The sequence below is a fragment of the Trifolium pratense genome, linkage group LG6 (genome assembly GCF_020283565.1).
Source record: "Trifolium pratense cultivar HEN17-A07 linkage group LG6, ARS_RC_1.1, whole genome shotgun sequence".
Lineage (NCBI taxonomy): Eukaryota > Viridiplantae > Streptophyta > Magnoliopsida > Fabales > Fabaceae > Trifolium > Trifolium pratense.
Window position 1 is genome coordinate 16,526,906 of NC_060064.1, and position 24,588 is coordinate 16,551,493.

At 33.9% G+C, this 24,588-nt stretch overlaps 2 protein-coding genes across 2 annotated transcripts; one reads left to right on the forward strand and one right to left on the reverse strand.

The window, feature by feature from the left end:
- The first annotated feature begins 3,597 nt into the window (after positions 1–3,597).
- LOC123888359 (zinc finger CCCH domain-containing protein 30) lies at positions 3,598–7,386 on the forward strand. The gene is made up of 2 exons (XM_045937397.1): positions 3,598–4,085; positions 4,615–7,386. The coding sequence occupies exon 2, from the start codon at positions 4,638–4,640 to the stop codon at positions 6,819–6,821; it is 2,184 nt and encodes a 727-aa protein (XP_045793353.1). The 5' UTR covers positions 3,598–4,085; positions 4,615–4,637; the 3' UTR covers positions 6,822–7,386.
- A 6,338-nt stretch (positions 7,387–13,724) lies between these two features.
- Positions 13,725–15,918, reverse strand: LOC123888360 (putative pentatricopeptide repeat-containing protein At5g52630). Its single transcript, XM_045937398.1, has one exon. The coding sequence runs from the start codon at positions 15,579–15,581 to the stop codon at positions 13,755–13,757; it is 1,827 nt and encodes a 608-aa protein (XP_045793354.1). The 5' UTR covers positions 15,582–15,918; the 3' UTR covers positions 13,725–13,754.
- Positions 15,919–24,588: the final 8,670 nt, after the last annotated feature.

The window sequence follows — 24,588 nt, forward strand, 5'->3', positions numbered from 1 at the left end:
ACAAGGCTTAGAGTTCTTAGAAAAACGAAAGAGAGACAATTTTACAATGTCTTTTATTTATTTATACTTATTGTTTCCTTCTTTCTAAAGACATGTTTCGTTCTAAAACGTCAAAGGACGAACCAATGTGGAAGAAGCTCCTACGGTAACGGTGATTGGGTGGAATCCATTTTTTTTTACCCTAATGTAGGCGGGTGTACCTGTGTTCACCCTGATGCTTAAATTAGTTTTTGCTTAAGTGAGGCTAAGTTTAAAATGAAGCATGCCTTGAGTAGAGTTGCCAAATGGGTTGGATTGGTTCAACCCCTTCTGGCCTGAAGGGATTGATTATATAAATGGGTCAACTCGTCCCTCCCATTTATAATTAGGCTACACATTAATTAGACCAGTCCGACCTAACTCGTTTTATATTTATTTTTCTGGTTTATTCACCTTTTTTTTATATCACTTTGATATATTAGTTCTTCATATATTTTTTTTGGTACAAGTTCTTCACAGTTGTTAATTTGCTATGATGTGATTTGATGAAAAGCATAAATAACTTTTATATTACCATTGTATACCAATTAAACTCTAGTTTAACTCTGTCACTCTCGTGAAAAATTGTACCGTAATAGTTTTTTTTTTAAAAAACTCTTATGTTGAGAGAGGTGGTAATGTGAAGTTTATACAACCTAAATTATGTGGTATTGGACTTAAACTAACCTCAAATTTGATCTTGAACAGATTTCCTTTTCTTATTTTTCTATTAAAAAAAAAATCAATATCAATATAGACACTCCAATTAGGATTTTCTCAACCTTATTTATATTTATATGTTCCCATAATTAATCATGAACATAAATTCCAATTTTTTTAATAAAAAAAATGATAGTAGTACTTTTAAAAATTTACACATAAAAAAGTGTTGGAATTTGAATTTTAATTACGACATTTAACCTAATAATTTTAATATTTTTATCGATTGAAATAGAATTTATACGGATTTGAATCTTCTAAAGCAAATCAAGTGTAAAATGAAAAAAAATCAAGAGTTTATAATTATAATAACCACATAATTTATTACTATAATTTATCCATAATATCTATCTTTAATTTATTAATAACTATCAATCTTTATTTATTGGGTGCTGCACTGCACATATCTTGCCTTTTTATTTTCTTTATTTTTTTTTTCCATCTCATGATTTGACTTGTGTTCCATTAACTAGAATTCACTAGTGCCTTAAGTCCGCATCCGTACACTCGGATTCCAACTCCTATTCCAATCCACTTCAATCCTACCACCGGTCCTTCCGGTCACCCCGCTCTTTCCACATACCTAACCGGTAACATCACCCAGCTTTTCACCTTTTCCAGGGCGTCTCCGAGTTTTAGGAGACTTTGTGCAAAATATAAAAGAAAAAAATTAAAAAAATTATCGATTTAAATTGCATATAATATAAAAAAACATTCTTGTAAACATATAAATTATCAATATTAAATCTTAAATTAAATTAAATGGAACAAGAAATACAAAATAATTATCTTTGAATATAACGTCAAAAAGAAACATCATAATCTAAGATTAAATTTTTTGCAAAGATTAAAATGGACTAGAACTATATTTACGAGTATAGATAACTAATATATTGATACTCATGATATTTATGAACATTAACAATATATAACTATTATTTTATGGCCTAAAAATTAATCTATTAATATACATCTGATATTTTATAGGTATAAATAATATATAAATAATATTATAGGACCTCAAAATTTTGACTTGAGGCCCTCAAAATTTTGAGGCCCTATACCGTCGCACACCTCGCACATGCATCCGAGCCTCCTCTGACGTTTCCCAACCGGTCACCCTCCATCACCGTAAATTCTTTATCTCCTTTCAGACAAAAAACAACTCCACCGACTTTTAGCTTACGTGTAATTAATTGATTGGTTCATATGATAAACAAATTTGAGCAAAATAGTTATCGATCGTTAGTTGGTTCGATGGTGATTATTGCTGTATTTGGTCGGGAGAACCACAGTTCAATCTGCCTGCCGCAACTGCAATTAGAATGAGGCTGAAACTACTTGATTTGATGTCAGAACTGACCCCGAACCATATTAAACCGATGATGAAAATAAAATAAAAAATAGTTAGGGAAAAATATAGTAAAAATCTAAATTTTTATAAGTAAAAAATTAGATCACTTTTGTCTATGTCTAATCGGCGCTACACTAGAATTTGCATGTGAGGTGAATTTAGACTGAATTTCAACAAACCAAGTGAAAAGGAGTTAAATTAATTAAATTACTCCTTCCGGTCCTTTTTATAAGAAACACTTAGGGCAAAAAATTTGGTCCTTTTTATAAGAAACTTTGACCAATTTTCAAATATTTTAAATGTTCAATTTCACTTATGCCCTTATTTATTATGAGAGAGAATTTAAAAATAAGTAAGTTAGTTGAATAAAAGGTAATTAAATAAGGGTATACATGGAATAAATTTAAATTTATAAGAGTATTAAATGAAAATAACTATGTTAAATGTGCTTCATTGGTCTGTGTGATTTTTTCAAATTGTTCCTTATAAAAAGTACCGGAGGGAGTATTACAATTACAACAAGAATTAATTTGTCGTAACTTGTTTCAAAGTAGTATCATAATAGCCACGTCACCACTTAAAATCCCTTTTATACCCCTTATGTTTTTGTAGAAGGACGAATATATCCAGCACACACACCCTGACTAGGCGTGATTTGATTAGCCAATAAAAAGGCGCCGGGCACTGCTGAGAAGAAGAATAATCAAATCGTAACTCTCAGTGCGCTTCATCTTTTCTCCTTTACTTATTTATTTTCATTAATTAGTTAATTAATCCAAAACTAAATATTTTTGGCTCAGGCTAAATAGTGTCCTCGAAATTCTTGTTAAGCATACTAGAAAAAGAAATAAAAGACAAAATTAGTATTGAAAAAATAATATTTTACTTTTCAAAAATATTGAATGCATAAATTTCAAGACGAAATTTCCTTTTTAATTTGGTTAACTAGTGTTACAGAGACACAGTTTTGCATTTTTCAATATTTTTTAAGTTTTTTTTTTTTTTTTTGTAATCAAGGGGGTCATAAGACCCAAAGGAGAAAATTACAAAGAGATTAAACGGGGAGTCGCAACTCCCGCCAAAATCAAGTGTAAAAAGAAACTAAAAAGGGTCAGACATGACTCATAATAAATCGAGGGATCACTTATATCACACTCTATGTTAGCTAACATATCAACACATTTATTCACTTCACGATAAGAATCTTGAATTCTTATTTCCCAATCAAGCTCCAGAAAATGACGAATGCTTTTATCGGTATAAAAATACACACATTTAACAAACATATAACATGATATAACATGATGTATTAAAATATTATTATTATTATTATTTATAATCGTATTAAGATATTATTAAATGTACGTATAAAATAATCTTACATTGATAATGTAAATAAATTAAATTTATATTTTTATTCGTAGATAAAATGCTAATAAAGTCCACGTACAATTGCAAAGTTACGAGTTTCAAATTAAATGAAAACATTCCGTTTAGTAATATCGACATTTTCTTTTTTAATGCAACTAATATCGATATTATCAGTTAAATTTTCCGTCGTAAACCATTAACTGATTTTTATATTATGTCTGGGCGATTTTATCAAAACTGAAAATAATATTTTAAAAAGCATTGATTGATAAATTATGAATTAAAAAAACATGTAGTAGTAATGTTCTTTTGTGTGTCACACTCACTCCCTTTTTTTAATTAATTAATTAATTTTTGGAGCAAGAGAAAAAAAAGAGCTTATGGGAAAATGGAGAAAGAAAGAAAGAAAGAAGCAATAACAGAGTCTCTTTCTTTTCTTCACACTAATTTTTTCTCTTTCGATTTTCTCAGAATCCAAACAAAACAAACACAAACACCTGAACTAAACTTCTTCTTCCTTCAACTCACTCACCAAACTCATTAGATCCGTGTACACGTCACTCTCTTAGCTCGATCCTTTTACTTACTCGTTTTGTGTCACTGAAATTATTATCAGAGTGTGGTAAGATTCACTTTCAACAACTTTGCTTTTTCCGTGTTTTTTTCATCTCCGTAAAACACGCTATTACATGTTTCTTTTTCTCGTGATCCTTCAACGATGATGTTTCATACATGTCCTTGTTTTTAGGGTTTTGTAAATCTAGTTTTGGAATATTGATTTTCTTATTTTTTATTTTATTATTATTATTTTTATTATTATTGTTGTTGTTTCTGGTAGTTGTTTTGAGATCAGAAATTGTACTATGATGTTTTGTTCTGGATTTTTTTACTTGTTTGGCAGTTTTGTTTGTGAGAGGAAGCTTTTTTTTTCTTCTATGTTTTGTAAAGTGTTGATTTTTTTCCTTTTCAAGTCTTTTTCTTTTCTAGTCAATTTGATTCTTAGCTGTCTGAAGTGTGTCATAATCTTCATGTTATGTTTGTTTATGGTATGTGATTTGTTTTCTTTGTTACGTTTCATTGTTATGTCTTTTTGCATGTGTGTCTATGAAGGTTTTGCTTTAATGTGTTTGTTGTTGTTTATTCTTCTTCAGATAAATATTTTGCAAATGAAAGGATGTGCTGTGAGTCGGAGCGGTTAAAGTCTGCACAATCTCCGTCCATGACAAGCGATTCTCAACCAAGAAACAACGCCATGAACCATTTAACCGTTGGGACTGAAGATGCTTTTGCAAGCTTGCTTGAGCTTGCTGCTAATAATGATGTTGAAGGGTTTAAACGAATGATTGAGTATGATCCTACGTCGGTAGATGAGGTTGGATTATGGTATGGTCGTCGTAAGGGATCAAAGCAGATGGTCAATGAGGAAAGGACGCCGTTGATGGTTGCTGCTACTTATGGTAGCATTGATGTTATGAAACTGATTATTTCTCTATCTGATGTTGATATCAATAGGCCTTGTGGCCTTGACAAGAGCACCGCTCTTCACTGTGCTGCATCGGGCGGGGCTGAAAATGCTGTTGATGCTGCGAAGCTGCTTCTTGCAGCAGGGGCTGATCCCAATTCTGTCGATGCTAATGGGGATCGTCCGTTAGATGTTATTGTTTATCCCCCTAAGCTTGAATTTGTGAAAAACAGTCTTGAAGAGCTTCTTCAAACTGATGATCCTAGTACTGGTTGCAATCTTAGGGTGATCACAAACTCGTTTAATTCTTATTCTCCTCCTTTGTCAGCTTCACCTGAGAATGGGTCTCCTTCTCCTCCACCTGATCTTCTGTTGAAGTTAAAGTCAATTGATGTCCCTATTTCTCCTGCTGGATCTGAGAAGAAAGAATATCCCGTTGATCCATCCCTTCCTGATATCAAAAACAGCATATATTCAACTGATGAATTCCGAATGTATTCTTTCAAGGTCAGACCTTGTTCACGGGCTTATTCCCATGATTGGACCGAATGCCCTTTTGTTCATCCAGGGGAGAATGCCCGAAGAAGGGACCCAAGAAAGTATCATTATAGCTGTGTCCCTTGTCCTGATTTTCGCAAGGGTGCTTGCCGGCGAGGGGATATGTGTGAATACGCTCATGGTGTTTTTGAGTGTTGGCTGCATCCTGCACAATATAGAACTCGTCTCTGCAAGGACGGGATAAACTGCTCCAGAAGAGTTTGCTTCTTTGCCCACACTGCTGAAGAGCTTCGACCATTGTATGTTTCAACTGGTTCTGCGGTCCCCTCACCTCGGTCAAGTGCGTCGTCTGCTATGGATTTTGCTGCCGCCATGAGCATGTTGCCTGGCTCGCCTTCTTCGATGTCTGTCATGTCTCCTTCACCATTCACTCCACCTATGTCCCCTTCTGGCAATGGCATTTCACACAATTCTGTTCCTTGGCCCCAGCCAAACATCCCAGCCTTGCATCTTCCAGGAAGTAATCTTCAGTCCAGTCGTTTGAGATCTTCATTAAATGCTAGAGATATTCATATGGATGAATTTGAGATGTTATCTGATTATGATCAACAGCAACAGCTCCTTAATGAGTTGGCGTGCCTCTCTCCACGTCATTTGAATTCTAACGGTCTTAGTCGCTCTGGTCGAATGAAGCCACTGAATCCGTCAAATCTTGATGACCTCTTTTCTGCCGAGAGTTCTTCTCCTCGATATGCTGATCCATCACTGACTTCAACAGTTTTTTCTCCAACTCACAAATCAGCCGTCTTTAATCAGTTTCAGCAGCAGCAGAACATGTTGTCACCCGTGAATACAAATTTTTCTCCTAAAAATGTTGATCATCATTTATTGCAGGCAGCTTCTTATGGTGTTCAGCCATCAGGAAGAATGTCTCCACGAAACGTGGAACCTATCTCTCCAATGAGCTCAAGGATGTCAATGCTCGCTCAACGCGATAAGCAGCAACAGTTTCGCAGCCTAAGCTTCCGCGAGCACGGCTCTAACTCTATGCTTGCAGCTGCTGGCTCAGTCAATTCTTGGTCGAAATGGGAATCCCCCAATGGTAAATTGGATTGGGCTCACAATGCAGATGAAGTAGGCAAGCTCCGCAGATCATCTTCGTTTGAGCTTGGGAACAACGGTGAGGAGCCTGATTTATCATGGGTGCAGTCACTTGTGAAAGAATCTCCAACTGAGATTAAAGAGAAATTGGCAACTTCTATCTCAAATGCTGCGCCAACTGGATCGTCCGGTGAGGGATTGAATATGAGCGCACAAATGGAGTCCGTTGATCATGCTGTATTGGGAACATGGCTTGAACAGATGCAGCTCGATCATCTTGTGGCTCAGCAAAACTGAAATGAGTTTTGCTGACACCGAGGCAAGACAGTTAACAACTGAAAGGTTTGAGTATATAATATATATGTTATTTTTTGAAGTTTTGTTGTTGGTCGAAGGTTACATTAACTATGAAAGGAAGCAGAAAGAAAAAGAATGGGAGGAAAAAAAAATTCATTCTCAAGTTTAGTGTTACAAAGGTAACTTTAGGAGAGACGGAAAACCACTGAGTCGCGTTGAGACAGTTAATGCCAACGCCGGGTTTTTTGGCTGCCAATATTTTCAATTTTTAGGTTCACATTCCTGTCATTTTTTGCTTCCTTGAGGAGCAAATGTTTAATCTATCATTTTATTTCTTTTTATTCTAAGTAGAAAAACAAGTTACAAAAGGGTCATTGGATTTAATTTCCTCAAGTCTCCATTTTGGATCAGTTTTGGGGATGATACAGGATTTGGATGTAATATTTCTATGTAATTTTGAACCAATAATTGTGGATGCCAAGTTTGTGTTAATCAGGAACATTTGATGATTAGTCCTTTGGGCATGTAACATTCAATTAAAGTTTATTGATATATTATTTTAATACCTTGATTTCTTCTTTGGTTTTCAAGCTCCTACTATACTGTTATAATTGTTATACTGATGAAAGTTTTTATTTGCCTTAGCTGGTTTATGTTGGTAGATTAAAATGACAAATTTATGGAACCTTGATGATTGAGGTCCCATTACATGTTTAATGTCCTAGCCTATATAGCCTATGACAAATTTAAGAGTCTATCTTGTATTATATATGCAGGGTCGTTTTAAGGGATGAATTTCTAGCTATTAGACTACTTGATATTTTTAAAAATGATCTTATAACAAGAAAATATGTATCATCAATTTCCCATTTATATTTTTATCTCATAGAGTCTAATATAATTTTTAGAAATAGAAAAATATTAGCCCTTCCTTCTCTTATCCCTTTCTTTATGTTAGCATGCATTTGTTAAATGATGATTTGCTGATGGTGGTCCATCTCAATAAATCACTTCTCATTTGTCACGATAGATAGTACTGTACTTTTAATTTTGGACAAAATAACATTTGTTCTTTTATTTATTTAATATACAAACTTCATTTTATTGGACACTCACTAAATCATTTACTTGTCACAAGCAAACACGCATCCTCTACTAAAGGTAAAGGACCACCACATTTTTCATACCATCACTAAGGTTTATTTCTCTTTGCATGGATGTCTTTTGGATGCACAGTTTGAATTTACTAAATTTTATTATTCTCAGAGCTGATCACATCTGGAAACTAAACATATCTTCAATTTAATTCAATTTAAAATATCACTATATTATGCTCGTTCAGTGGTAAAAAAGCAAGAACTTTTTTTGGGGTCCTCCACTCCATATAGGCAGGGTATAACAGAAGCCCCAAAACTATGCTTGAATTCGCTACATTAATCTGTTATGGCTCGATCTTCTTCCTTAGCAGTTGTGGATTTTCCGGGCAGACATATTAGGAATTACATAGATACAAAGTACGTTAGTATACATAGTACATTAGTTAGACGAGCATGAGCATATGTACCCCCGATTCGCACCAAGTTTTTTTTGTCGGGCATGAAGAAAGTTCCAAGGATTTGCTCGCTCTACAACCCTAATTTATCGTCATTGGGGTGAAAGAAGAGTGTGATGCAAGCATATAAGTTTTTGCGCAGGGGTCAACTTATCAAACAAAAAGAAAGTAAGCGCGTGCGTAATCTGTCAGTCTTTGACTTTCTTTGAAAGCTGATTTTTGAGCGGAATGGTTTTGACCTTGAAAATCTTTAAGCATTTAACTCGCTAGCCTAGACGTATTCTAATAGATTAGGCCTAGATTCCCCAACTCCTAAAAAAAAGAAACTTTGAGGACAAACTTGATTGTATTTTGACTATTTTCCTTTTTCAATGAGAACAAAGTTTTTATTTTTTTTTATCTTGTTTTCATAATTGGACACATGCTAAAAACTTAATTGTAAATAGCTAAAAATTTAAAATTATTGTATGATAATGAAACATCTAAAACTTCGAATTTAATTTCTATATATGCATTCTTTGTGTGAATTACTTTTAGAAATTATGTAGATATTCTATATAAATGTTTTAGAAAATAATATTACAACACATTATAATAACATGATTCATCGAGAAAAAAATATTATATAATCTTTTAGGATTATTGACTATCATCACCACAAATGAACACTAGTATTTTCATTATATTTTATCTTCATTCAAACACTCTTTGAGAAATTTTTCATAATGTTACTCATCTCACAATTGTTCAAGGTCAAGCACGGTACATATTAGGGGTGGGCAAAAAAAACCCAAAAACCAAACTGAACTGCTAAACTAGACCGAATCAAATAAAAAAAACTGAACCATAACAAACGATTTTAAAACTGAACTGAAACAGTTTGGTTCGGTTCATGATTATCAGTTTGGTTCGGTTCGGTTTGGTTTAATGGTTCAGTTATTTTTAGTGAAAAATTAGTTATGGTTTGGTTTAAAACCATAAAACTGAACCGCTTTAACAGTTCGGTTTGGTTCAGTTCGAAAGACAAACAGTTCAGTTCGGTTCAGTTACTATGAATTTTGAAAACAGTTTGATTCAATTCGATTCGGTTTTCTTCCAAAACCGAACCATGCCCACCCCTAGTACATATATTATGAAGTTCTTTTGTTCTATAGGCTCCCAAAAATAAAGATACATCTCGTTGGTATAGACGGTATCAATAAATTCATTTAAGTCTTCATATAATTGACTTATAGTCTTTGATTTTTTTTATTAAAAAACATTGATTAGAGGGGACACATCTTCAGCAATTGGTTAGTAGTATTTGGTGCTTTTGATAGCTAGTGTATCGTTCTATGGGGATAAATTCAATTATAACTTAAGAGTTAGGTTAGGTAAAATTCCCATGAATGAAACTAATCTAAAGGAATTATTAATTAAATAGTTTTACAACCATATATAATGTCCTTTTGGACAAGATCTTAATTCTGTTGATAAGTTCCCTTTTTCTTCCCACTTTGTAAAAAAGAATAAGAATGCTTCACCATGTAATCTATTAACATTTATGGCATAGTGAGCTTTCCCTTTCAAGGAATAATTTTTCCACCTCTAATCGTATTATGATGAATGGCAATGTATAGCTGTAACATAGTCACAAACAAAAATTCTTTTTGTTGATAGCTATTTTACATAAGTTATTATATCCACTTTTGCTTTCATACATGTCTTTTTCTAGAGCATTATCAAATGTAAATGGATTTTTGCCTTTAATTAGTGCTCTGCTCAATTAGGCAATTGATCAATGGTTCACAACACTACTATTTAACATTCAATATATCTTCATGCCTTATAAGAGAAGCAAGAAAAAAAAGAATGAATTTTCTCAAAAGAAAGAATAAAGCAGGAATCATATCCTCCACAGAGATACATAAACCAAAGTGGATTTTTTTTTTTTTTGACAAAATAAACCAAAGTAGATGTATATACTTTAATATAGTTATATAGATAGTTTCCATAGGAATGTAAGTGGTTTCCACAGGCATTTTATAGTGAGTAATTTCTTGTCATCTGTTCAGTACAATAAAAGTTTCACTTGTATCTGCTTCATATCTACATAGATATTGGTTGATCAAACTTTTAGTGGATTTTATAGTATAGTATGTGAGTATAATTATTTTTTAAAAAAGAATGTATTTTCCTAAAATAAATTATTTAATAATGAAATAATTATAATTATATTTTCACTGAATAATAATTCAAAAATTAGTTCCAAAGCACAAAGATCTATAGGTCTACAAGATACAATAACCAGTTCCAAAGCATAAAGCTATTCAACAAAACACCAATACAATGAAGCTCACAAGGCAATAGCTAAGCACACTACACCAGTTCAATTATGCAGAAGGACTTAAACAACATTATTACAAAGGAAACTCATTAATCAATAGTTGTTTGCAGCAGTTTGAAAACAACATCTGCTACGCGCCAAGAAAACCGCAGCTGTTACTGCAGGACAACGAAGATCACCACAACAGGTCAGAAACAACAATCTCAGTGAACCAAAACTAATCTCAATGGTCACGAAGAGATCGTGCATCCTCCTATAAGCATTGCAACTTAGAATCTCGCGCCCCGCCACTAAAAAAGATTCGAGTACTTGGACACATAACCGCATCCGACCCAATATCGAAGAGCAAGGGCATTATGAGATACAACTAAGGGCAACAAAAGAAAAAAGGAGAGCACAAACCACTTCAACCCTGTTGCAAGCCGCACAAACACGGCAATACAGAATATATAATCACAAACAAACACAGCAAAACAGACCATCACAAACACGGCTGAAACACCTGACACGATTCGAATTCAAACAGTTCCTAAACAAGCCAATGGTTTTGTGTGCGAGATCGTTGAAAACCAAATCGCTGAGATTCTCTCACTAGTCTTGATACTGCAAGGGATTATGTTTTTTAAAAGGGATAGATGGTTATGTCCCCCTTCCGGTAAAGCCAACGGAACTCCTAACCAATTCACTATCTTTCTCCAAATCGACCCTAACATGGGACAATTAAAAAATAAATGGTCTTCCGTTTCCGGAATCCCACATCCCCCCACACAAAGTGTAGAAGAATTAAGCGGTATTCCTCTTCTAACCAAATTTTCCTTAGTCGGTAGTCTCTTGTGAAAAAGTCGCCAAGCTAAAGTTGCCATATTCGACGGAATTAAATGATTCCACACATCTCTATACCACTCGCACTCGGTCTCTCCAACCTCCTCCCCTTCTTTTATCACTTGGTACGCCTCCTTAACCGAATAACTCTCCTCCCTCCACTTCCAAACATCCCCCTCACCATCTGCCCTCTTCACACTAAACACTAAACTACTACAAACTTCCACCATCTCCTTTTCCCATTCAAATAAATTCCTCCTCCATCTCCAATTAATCTTTTTTACTCCCTCTTCTTCAACTAACATTTCTGCCACTTTCGCCTCCTTAACTAGAGATATGTCAAAGAGTCTCCTAAAAAGATTACAAAGCGAATCACCCTCTACCAAAGGATCTTTCCAAAATGAAGTATCTTTTCTGTCTCCCACCTCTCTCCTAATATTTTCTTCAAACCAATCTACCCCCCCCCTCGCCCTTGAATTTTCTTAATAGAAATCAAATCCTTCCACCATTGCGACCTACAGTTATTCCTCTCATCTAGATTATGGCCATAAATTTGTTTTAGTACCTTATACCATAGAGATTCTTTCTCGTTTCTAATCCTCCACCACCATTTCCCTAGAAGAGCGATATTAAAGGCTCTCAAATCTCTAACTCCCAAACCCCCTCTCTCTTTAGACTTACATATTTTATCCCACTTTACCCAATGTATCTTTTTCGCTTCTTCACTCCCTCCCCAAAGAATTTTTAATTTTTTTGAAAAGCGATTCAGTTAGAGAAATTATACCTGATGGTGCTTTGAAGAACGATAAGAAGTAGATCGGTAGGGCAGTCAAGACGGATTTTAATAGAACAAGTCGACCTCCCACTGATAGAGCCCAATTCTTCCAAGAAAAGAGTCGCTTACGCAAAGAGTTGCGCAGGTTCCCAAGTTCGAATCTTTCTAGGATCAGCACCGATTGGTATGCCCAAATAGCTAAACGGGAGACTGCCAACTTTGCAATTAAGAACTGATGCAGCATCCTTCAACCAAGAATCCTCAACATTGATTCTGATTAGCCCACTCTTATGGAAATTTACCTTTAATCCTGAGATAATCTCAAACATAGGCTTTTTCGAAATCAACCTAAAAAAAGACGACCTCTCTATTTAATCTTTTCGCCTCTTCTATCACTTCATTTGCAATCATTACACCATCTAGGATTTGTCTACCTTGGAAGAATGCTGCTTGGACACAGGAGATAATGTTGTGCATTACCTTCTTCAGTCTGTTCGCAAGCACTTTGGAAATAATTTTGTAAGCACAGCCCACCAAAGTCATTCAACTTCGATGGGTTATCCTTTTTAGGAATTAGAGCAATGAAAGTGCTATTTATTCCCTTCACAAGCTTTCCTTTTTCATGAAATTCCATCACGAATCTAAATATATCACTTCATCAATTTACTTGAAGCTAAATTTCTCCATCGTGGGTTGCTGCATCCCTTTCTTTTGAAACTGAGCTTTAAAGTGACTGAAGATTTCTTTTATTTCCTTCATGTCTTCAATTAAGGCCCCCTCCTTCTCAATACAGTGAATAGCATTTGTTCTTCTCCTGCTATTAACACAATTATGAAAGAATCTTGAATTACCATTGTAATAATATTAATAAGGTTAGGAACACACATTTTTATTGGTTAAAAAATTCATGAGTTCCAACAAATTATACTGGATACAAACAGGGCTGTGCAGATCAATTTTGGTGCCTAAGACAGAATTTATATTTTGTAAAAATAAAGACACAGTTTCTATAAGGACTTGATGTATATAAATTATCCATCATTATATTATAAAAATTACTTCTGAATTTTAAAGTCATTTATCAAAGTTTTATAGTCAAATCCATTTAATCTCATTTATAATATTAGCCAGAATCTGTCCTTATTAAGATTCACTGCAGTCTGGTTTGGTTTGTGTTTTCACAGAAGGATTCATGTGTAATGCAATCTGTAGTAAAGTAGCAACTAGCAAGGAATCAAGTGCTTTGGGGGTTCTTCAATGAACACGGTACTAAATAGGCTTTCTTTTTCTACATAAGTATTAGTAACAATATACAAAAAAAATTAAGCTTCAAAATTACCACGATATTGCACGTGGTTAGAAAGAAAAAACAAGACGGTTTTCTGAATGATGTAATGTTATATGATCCGCAAGCTGATGCTACTTTTGTTCCAGGTAAATAATGTCTCTAATGTATGATCACCAATAATCTCCACAAGTACATTTTCCATCCTCAAATCGATGGAACCGATTATTGTCCCTCACGATGATAACCCTTCCAGTACATTTACTAATAAACTTGATAGCAGTATGACAATCGCCACAAACACGCAAATTCTTCATCACTCTAATCGGTTGTCCCTGAGGGAACGTAATAAGTCCAAATGCAATAGCTAATCTCTCACTATGATACTTAATACTTCTACTCTTCTCTTCACCATCCACTTCTCTTAACACAAAAGACGTATCAGCAACATAACCGGCTTTCTCCATTTCTTCTCCCAATTCCTCTAACTTATCATAAATTTCCAGTGTCTTCGCATGAGACCTATCCCCAGCAGCAAATGTATGAACTCTATTCCCTTCCTCCACCCAACTCAACCCAGTTTCCTTCTTTATTCCTTTGTCCCTCAGTGTTTTCCTCGCTCTCGCTGCTTCCTCCCATCTCCCAGCAGCAGCATAAGCATTAGAAAGCAGAACTTGAAGTCCAGAACTGACAGAACCCAACTCAGAAACTCTATCAGCTACATAAGATGCCAATTCAGTATTCCCGTGTATTCTACACCCAGTTAACAAAGCTCCCAAAACAGATTCAGTAGGTTCCATAGGCATTTCCTCAATCACCTTAACTGCTTCGTTCAACTTGCCAGCACGACCAAGCAAATCCACCAAGGTTGAATAATGTTGTGTCCCAGGTTCAATACCATAATCCTTCATCAACTCAAAGTAATACTTACCCTTCTCTACCAACCCTGCATGGCTGCACGCATAAAGCACACACAAAAATGTAATAAAATTAGCTTTCACACCACCAACACTCTTCATCTTATCAAACAACTCAAACGTTTTATTCGTGTGAGCATGCTGAGCACAGGCAATTAACATAGCATTCCACATCCCAAGGTTCCTAACAGTAACCTCCTCAAAAACATCATAAGCTTCCTCAACAACCCCACATTTAGAATACAACGAAATTAAAGAACTCGCAACAAAACAAGACGAATCAAAACTGGTCTTAAAACTCAACCCATGTATTTGCTTACCCATTTGAAGAAAAGTAGAACCACCACAAACCCTTAAAACACTGGACAAAGTAAAATCATTAACACCCTCGTTTTCTTCTTCAACAAGAAACCGTTTAAAAAGCCTCAAAGCTTCATCATCCTCACCCAATTGAACATACCCATAAATCAAACCACTCCAAGAAACAACATTTCTATACGGCATTTCATCGAACACATTACGCGCATTATAAATATCACCACATTTACCATACATATCAACAATAGAACTTCCCACAAAAAGATCAACATGGTAAGCAGTCTTATAAGCAAAACAATGAAGCGATTGCGCCAAAGGTAACGAAGCTAGAATACCACATGATTTAGTAGCACTAGGGAAAATGTGGTCATCAGGAGGGAGACCATGACGGATCATGAGTTGGAAAAAGTGTAGAGAAAGTAAAGGGAGGTCATTTTGGGCAAATGAAGAGATAATTGAGCTCCAGGTAGTGGGAGATTTGTGAGATGAATCGTTGAAGATTTGAAGAGAGGAATAAGGGAGATGGGTTTTGGAGTAGAAATTGATGAGATGATGGGAGAGAAGAGGGATTGATTGTAAACCTAATTTGATAATGTGAGCATGTAATTGAAGACCTTTCGAGAGTGAACGAGAGTATGTTAGAGACAGAAGTGTGTTGCATATGTTTCTGTATAAAGGTTGTTGTTGTTGTTGTTGTTGATTCATGTGAAGTTGAAGAGGATCCATCATTGCTTGGTTGACACTTGTATCATCTTCCTTCTGCATTCATGATTTTGGTTCAACCGCTTCACCTATCATCACCTACCGAGAGAAAAACAAATTCAACTAGAAATCAATTAAACCAAACATAATCGCGTTTGGATTTCCTCAGTTGCTTCAAAATTCCCTAACCTCCCATTCGGCACCATCATAATCGATTCTTCTTTTTCTTTCCAGTTCGATTCAAAATCCGAACCTGGCCGAGTCTGAACGAGTCAATCAGAAACAATGATGATTCTCTTCTCTCCGGGAACAACTGAAAAAATTCAAAGAAGCTCAACTGAGAGGGTTTGACAGTTGGAGTGAAAGTGAGTTTGAGGAGAAAAACAAATGGTGAGAATATTTTAGTGGTAAGAGGTAGGTTGAGTTGCTCCAAAGCCTTCATTGTGATGATGTGGCACCTCTAATAAAATTGCTTATAAAAGGATATATCGATACTATAAAATGAAAAAATGAAAAATTAAATTAAAAGGGACCAACTAAAATTAAATACTCCTAAAACAAAACGGAAAATTTTCATATAATTTATGATTGTGTTAATCCTCTAGAACTTGAAAGAGCACAACTTTTCATATATAAAAAACGTTTACAAAATTAAACATATTTGTAGTTGAGTAGTATCCTGTATAAATGTGCAATAACCTATCCACTTTCTCACATCATGCAATTGTAATACTCATTTTGTGTGTTCATTCTTAATCTATCAACCTCTTTGTACTAAAATGTGTTTCTTGCTCAAAGGAACTTCAACAAGCTAAGTATCATCGTTTCAAATTCTCATTTTTTTGCGTTATGAGTTTATTTTAAAGATTACATAAATTCATTAGTTTGTGTTTCTATATATATATATATATATATATATATATATATATATATATATATATAGTTACATTCCCAAGCATGCGACTCAATGTTTAAGAAATTGATATACATAGGAATGAGATAATTGTCTTTCATTTAAGTTTGTAAATTATAATTGTTTGATTGCTCTTATGATCTTATAAGACATAATATCTATTAACTTTTTTAATTATCTCTATCTTTTTTCAGGTTGAAAATTGTCATTTAGTGTTTTGTTCCACAGTTGCAAGCTTTAAGTAATTGTTAGAATATTGTATTTATTTTCAACTTTCAAATCTATTTATCTATCTTCTATCTATTAAGCAAACATTGTGATGATTTGACACCTCTAAAAAATTTCATGCAACTTCTTATTCTAGGTGAATAAATAAATAATATAACTTTTACAATTCTACAACTTTCTATCTATCTATCTATCTATAATAAAAAAAATTGATTTTGGATCATCATCGTTTTATTCAAACAACTATTTGATGATACTCTTAAAATTTTTCATTGGCTTTTCTTATAGGATTGAAGCTGAAGTCACTATATATTTAGATTAACCAAATCTTTTTCCATTATTTTATTTCATAATATTGTGGATATTACATTGTATATGTGCTAAAACTTTCCAGTAAAAAAAAAAGTGCTAAAACTACAACCGTCTTTATGTTCGACATCTTTCATTCATAATCATTATGAATTATGTCTTCTAATAATTGTGGATTACGTTTTTCTATAATGGAGTTATGTGTGTGGTCAAAATCAACATGCATTTTTTGGAGCTAGATATATGACCAATAACATGTATGTGACGGTTCGTCTTCAACAAGCTGTGTATTTTACTCTTGGTTATTTTGAAGGCTCCAAATTTTTGCCTATGTAGCATGCTTTAGAGAAAATTTTCTCTAGCTATATTTAAACATTACTCTAAAATTTATTTTGTGCCCATTTCATCATCCAAATCATTGGTCTTGAGACTAACATAAATTATATCTAGGCAGATTATAATGGGTTTAAAACAAATGCAAATATTGTAAAAAATAAAATGCAAGTAACATAATATTACGTTTATATATGGTATATTATATCTATGCATACCTTGAAAGTATTGGAAATTAATAAGTAACAAATAATGTAAATTAATGGTGCTAAAATAAAAAAAGAGGATCAAAATTATAAAAGAAAAAAATGAAAATACGTCACTAAAGTATGTATATATAAATTTTATGTATGCTCAACATAAAAAATATACTATGTATATATAATGACATTTACTATTCTTATTCATTATTCAAAGGTTACATATTATTCACCTTCTATTAGAATGAAATAACTTTTTGCATTGAATACCTTATGGGTTGATGGTTACATTTCAAGTATTGGTTTTTGTGGTAGTTGATGAGTCAATCTCTTGAATATCAGTTATGTTATTCAATGATTAAAAAATTATATTAGTTTACATATATGTCTTTTATTGTTTATAAATTTCAATTTTTTATACGTTCTCAAAATCTTTCAAGACATCAACTCTAATAATTTTCATGTGTAACCAGGTTACTGGATTTATAAATTGTATCCTTTATATTGCTTTTATGATCTTGCAAGACTACAATTCGATCTAATAATTTTTTGTGCATAATATTTTGAGAATATGATTTAAGAGTACTGCTCTATATTATCAAAAAAAAAAGTACCCCTCTATAAAAAAAGAGTATTGCATTCTAATAAGCACTACTAAACTATACTGAAAACCCGAATAAAAATTATTCAATAGCAAAAGACAAAAAAAAATGAGGGGACAAAAAAAATCATTAAAAAAAAATGAAAGATAAAAAAAATGAATTAAGCATAGTAAAAAGAAGATAAATAAAACCGCTAGCTAAAAACATTATGAAAATTTTTGACCAATAAAATATGGGATATAAATATTCTACCAGGTGAATGTTTGAGAAGAAACTTCAATAGAAACAATTTATTATCAGAACAAGAATCGTCTTTTTTATAAATCTGAGAGACCTTAAATTGTGTGAAGGGGTAGAGTAAATAGTTATAATTTTTCAAGATTAAGATGAAAAATCGTCAACTATATAAATTGTTGATGCTCATACGTCAAAATAAATTTTAGAAATTGTAGAAACTGTAAATATTAAAACATAATTACATGCAAAATAATAAGGTGATTTAGATAATCTCATTCTTTACATATAGTGTGTGCATGTGATCTGAAATTCACTAAAAATTCCAAAATTATTGATTTGATTTAAATAATAATGCAAATATTTAAATAAAATAAGTACATATTCTATAAAGTGTTAAAAAAATGTTTAAGTTACGGCTCAAAATAAAATAGTGAGATGTTTGTAAGAAAAATATAACATTTTTTTAAGCAAATAATAAGATGACATGTGAAATTCTTCTAAAATAATAAACTTTTTTTACCTGAGCCAAATAACTAAGCCTAAATTCATATATATGAAATCATCATCCAAACTTATATATTGGCAACAAAAAATATTCACATTTATAACAAAAATAAACTAAGATCTTATAAAGAAAATCAACATCCAAACTAAGATCTTATTGGAAAAAAAATACATCAAAAATAAAAAACAAAGTGGTACATGTGACTATACAGTTGCAATTCATATAAAGAAAACTAAGATCTTATACGATTACACTATTAAAATAAAATATAATTCTAAAATATTATAAGAGATCTATTACATTAAATTATAAACAAAACTACGATATAAATTAATGAAAAATCTCATATTTCTAAACAACTTTTTTTTTTTAATTTATACTTATATACTAATATTAAATATAATCATATTTTAAATTAATGTCTATCTTTTAACTATATATGATTATACTTATCACAATTATTATTTTTTATTTATAAAAATATTTTAATTATATATTTTAATCGAACCCGTGCAACGCATGGGTTTATCCCTAGTTTTCAGTAACATAATGGTATGCGTTTTTTTTGGGTAAATATGTTTTTAGTCTTATTTTTTTTTGATCAACACGTAATTTTTTTTTTTTTTTAAAATAATAATATATATATTTTTTTTTTAAAAGAAAGTTTCCATTAACGTCATCTAGAGCTGTCAAATGGGCCGGCCCGGTCCGGCCTGACCTGGCTTGGAGGGGCCCGGTCAAATAAAGGGACCGGTTCAGCCCGACCCGTTAACTTCATGACCCAGTCCGCTTAGTCCGGCCCGATAAGCAAAAGCTTACATGGCTTGATGGGCCGGCTCACTAATTTTCATAATATTTTTTTTTTGAAAAAAAAAACATATTCAACTAAATTTATGTTATATTTCTCAATTAAATCTTCAAGAAGGTAATTCTCATCCCTATATTTTCTCACATAATCTCCCAAACAACAATATCTTCCTCTTTATCCTCATCAAACAAACAAACACATCTCTAACAAATAATCTCATTCTAATCCAATAAATTTTTTGTCATATTATTATTATTAGAGCTGGGTATACGGACCAAGGTCCGCGGGCCAACCCGTTTAACCCGCAGCCCGCGCGGTCTTAAGACCATTTTTTTTTGGCCCGTTTATATTTTTGCCCGTGTGGGTTGGACCGTTAAAACCGCGGGTTATGCGGGTTAAATCCGCGGGTTCGCGGGTTAGCCCGTGACCCGCATTCTTTTTTTTTTTATATATATAATTAATTACAAAATTTACCATTTATAAATAATTTGGTCCATATCCAAATCCAACACTTTTAACAAAAAAAAAAAAAAAAAGTCTAAACCTAATTATAAAAAGCAATAACACACTCCTATTTTTACTCACGTGGACAACAACAACACAAAACATCAGGATCCAATTCAAGTGTTACAATGGAGGCATCAAGCCGGAGTGACTATTTTCCTTCAGTTTTCAATTAGTTAATTATATACATTACTGTTTTGTTTTTGAATCGGTTGGTGGTATTAGATTTTTTGTTGTACTTTTAATATTGGTTTGGATTATTAAATTTCTTTTTTATATTTTGAACAAGTTAAAGTTCTTATTCAATATCATCTGGGTTTATTTTATGGATTTGAAGTATGTGTGGAGAAATAATTACGATAAAAACGAGTTGAATTTGATTTTAGTTGCATTATTTTCAAAGAGAAGATAGATAAACTCAATGATATATCACAAACTTTATTTATTTTTATTTGTTAGTTCAAGTTATAACATAAAATTATTAATAATATATTTTTTTTTAGCTTTTATTATATCAATATTTTACTAATTTTGTTTATTTTTTTGAAAAAAGTTTTTTTTTTGTAATAGTCCGCGGGTTAACCGTTTAACCCGCGGGCTTACGCGGACCGAACTCGGACTTAATTTTAAAACTCGTTTATATTTGATGACGGGCTTGTTCGCCCCGTTTAATATGCGGGCTTATGCGGGGCGGGTTAAACGGGGCGGGCTAGCCCGCATACCCAGCTCTAATTATTATTACTACAAAAAACAAATTCCAAGTTTTATATCTTTCATTCATCCATTGTAATTTAAGTAAAAAAAAACAAAAATATAAAAGAATATAAAATAAATACAATAAAAAGATGATATACTTAAAATAACCATATTCCAAGTTTTATATCTTTCGTTGTAATTGTACAAAAAAAGAAAAAAAAAAGATGGTATGCTTAAAAATAGGAATAAAACATATTATAGATATGAACAAAACACAAATAATAACAATAAAATAACAAAAATAATTAAAAAAATTATATATGAATTTATGCATAAAAATAGGACCAAAATATAACAATAAAAAGATTATACAATTTTTTTAAATAATTTTTTAATTCTTTAAGGGGCCGGCCCAAAAGCCTGTGGGCCGGCCCATGACGGCCAATGAAAAAGCCTGACCCGATAAGGTCCGGTCCGATAAGGCCCGACCCCCTTTTTATGAAGTCCGGCCCGTGTAAAAGGATAGGGCTAATGGGCCGACCCGATAGCCCGACCCTTTTTGACAGCTCTAACGTCATCCTACGCTTAAGGTGTTTTTCATTTTTTCATTCCGTAGTCAAGTGCTCTTCATTCTTTCCATCTTCATACGCTGTCGTTTTCCCCGACACCCAGTGTGAGCAGTGGCGGAGCTAGCCCGAAAAATTGGGGCGGACCGCTACAAATATAAATTGAATATGCAAAAGAAATTACTATAAAAGACATATCATATTGAGGGTCTGTGTAATTATAAGGGTCACCAAAAAAAGCTCCAAGATCCTCAAGATCTTCACTCTTGCTGCTTACATGCCTCTCAATTTGCATCCTTTCCAGCCATGATTGTTGAATCTTTAGCTTTGATTGCTTAGTTGTTGTCTCCCTCAGTGGATGGTGTGATGTTACTCCTGGTTCTTTCTCTTTTTGCCCCATCAAGATAGGTACTTTCAAAACTCATCTTTATTCTCCTTCATCTTCCTGTTATCAACTCTGATAATTCTTATCAGTTCCCTGAATCATCTTGATTCCACCCATTAGCCAGGCTTTTTTCCCCCTCTCATCACACCCTTGCAATTTCTAAACTAGCCTTCCTTTCATCTTTGTTCATGCTTTTTTGCTCCTTTTTCTGACCTGCAAGATGAATAACCAAGATTATCATAATACTCTAACAAGAAACATAATTGTCACTAGCAACACTACCCTTCAAGATAGCCATAACACTCTAGCAAGAAATACCATTGTCACCGGTAACACTACCCCTCAAGATGGCCTTATTACTCCCGCAAGAAACGCCATAATCACCAATATCTCTACCCCTCAAAACAAAACTCTTACAATCAACACTCAGAACCACCAAGAAAACACCCAGCACAATTCATATCACACTTTCTATACTGATATACCTGAATCATCCACCTCTCGAAACAGCTCACCACCCCAAAATACCATACCAAGATCCTTTCTATACTCTGACTCTGTCATCGATGAAGGGCTACATGCTTGCCAAAGAAGCATCATCGGCAAAATAATCACTAATAAGTCTGTTCATGTAAGTTCTATACAAAATGGGTTAGAAAGCATTTGGGGCTCCCCACCAGGCCTCAAAATCCAAGTACTAGAAGGGAAATTGCTGCAATTTTTCATGAATGATTTAGCGGATCAAGACAGAATCATACATGGGAATCCATGGATATTTCGTAATTCTTGGTTAGTGGTCAAACCTTGGGACAGAGAAGTGGATTATCATACTCTAGACTTTGACCATGTGCCCATTTGGATCCAGCTTTGGGGGCTACCACCCCATTGTAAGACAAAACAAATGGGAGAAAGTATTGGCGCTTTGTTGGGAAATGTTGAGGCTACTGAGTTCTATGAATATCCAGGGAAACAAGTCATTATCAAAATCAAAGTCGCTATAAATATCAATAAACCCATAGTGTCTGGGATACATGTGGGAAATCCTATTGATGGAACTAGCTGGATTGATTACAGATATGAAAAACTTCCTCAAGTCTGTTTTAAGTGTGGACTGATTGGTCATATGGACAAATTATGCAGAAACCAAAGCCTTAATCTGGAAACTTTAGCCCCTTTGGGACCCTGGATTAGATCAACTCAATATGGCAGGAGGAAAATGCAGGAAAAAGACAAGAAATTCTACAGTAACCCATCCCATGGAAAAAACTTTGGCCACTACAGCCCCCCTGTCCCTGCTGACCTACTGGAAAAACTTGCAGCAATGAGAGTGCAGCCCACCAAGGATCCTCACACTCCCAATAAAACACAGCAATATGAACAAGCCCACACCAACCCTTTATTTCAGGATTTAACCCCCACGACATGTATGGAAATTCAAAAAAAGGAAAGGTTTAAAAAAGCGCATAGAATCACTTACAATCACGAGACTACATCTATAACAAACTCTACAGACACTGCTGCACAGGAGAAAACAACACAGGCAAAAAGACAGAAAATGGAGGACAAACTAAGGGTAGGCACTGCTAGGCAGGCCAGCCCACAACCATGAAAATCCTATCGTGGAACTGTCAAGGGATGGGCAACCCAAAGACAGTCAGAGCTCTAAACAAGCTGATTGCCAACAACTTTCCTGATTTAGTTTTTATCATGGAGACCAAATTATTGAGTTCCAAATCTATGTTTTTGTCTAGGTTTAAAGATACATACAAAGTTCATCAAATTGATTGCTCCACTACTGGTGGAGGAAGGGCAGGGGGTCTTCTTATGATGTGGAACCATTGTAACATTGATGTGAATATAATAAATGAAAATTTTAACTATATTGATGTGCAGATTGATCATAACAATATCCAGTGGCGGGCCACAGGGATCTACGGTTATCCCCAAAATCAAAACAAGCTCCTTACTTGTAATCTTATTGATGAGTTAGCAGGGTCTGCTCAAAACCCTCGTTGGCTTCTCTTTGGAGATTTTAATATCATCCTTAATACTGACGAGAAATTAGGGGGTCATACTACAGATACCAATGTAATTACCATGTTTAGGAATACTATCAATAGGTGCAACCTACAGGACCTGGGTTATCTAGGTGAAGTTTTTACCTGGACTAATAGACAGGAGGATCACCATCATATCAAGGCCAGACTTGACAGGTTTTTGGCCAGTGAAGACTGGACTAACACTTTCTCCAACTTTAAAAACACTCACTTAGTCCGGTACAGCTCTGACCATAATCCTATTCTTTTAGATTTTTCTTCTAACCCTGTGTGCAGGCAAAGGCAGCATCAACACAAAAGGAAAAAGTACGAAATGATGTGGACCAGACATGAAGATCACTTTACCATTGTTAAGGAAGCTTGGCAAAGCGCCAGAGGCACTCTGAATAGCAAACTGGAATCCACCCTGCATTACATGCATCACTGGGGTCAGCAAGAATTTGGAAGCATCCCAAAGAAAATCAAAGCAGTTCAAGCAGAGTTACATGATCTAAATAATAAAAGTGATAATACTAGCATGATGCAACATATCCAAAGTAAAGAGTTGGAACTTGACAAGCTGTTGGAGAGTGAAGAGATGTGGTGGAACCAACGCTCTAGGATCCTTTGGTTACAACATGGGGATAAGAACACTAAATTTTTTCACCAAAAAGCGTCTCAAAGTAGGAAGAGAAATCACATTAACACTATTCAAGATAGCCAAGGAAACACTCAGTCAGATATTGGG

What these genes read in the sequence shown, in the direction of transcription:
- LOC123888359 (XM_045937397.1), top strand. Translation starts at nt 4,638, where the DNA reads ATGTGCTGTGAGTCGGAGCGGTTAAAGTCTGCACAATCTCCGTCCATG.
- LOC123888360 (XM_045937398.1), bottom strand. Translation starts at nt 15,581, where the DNA reads ATGCAGAAGGAAGATGATACAAGTGTCAACCAAGCAATGATGGATCCT.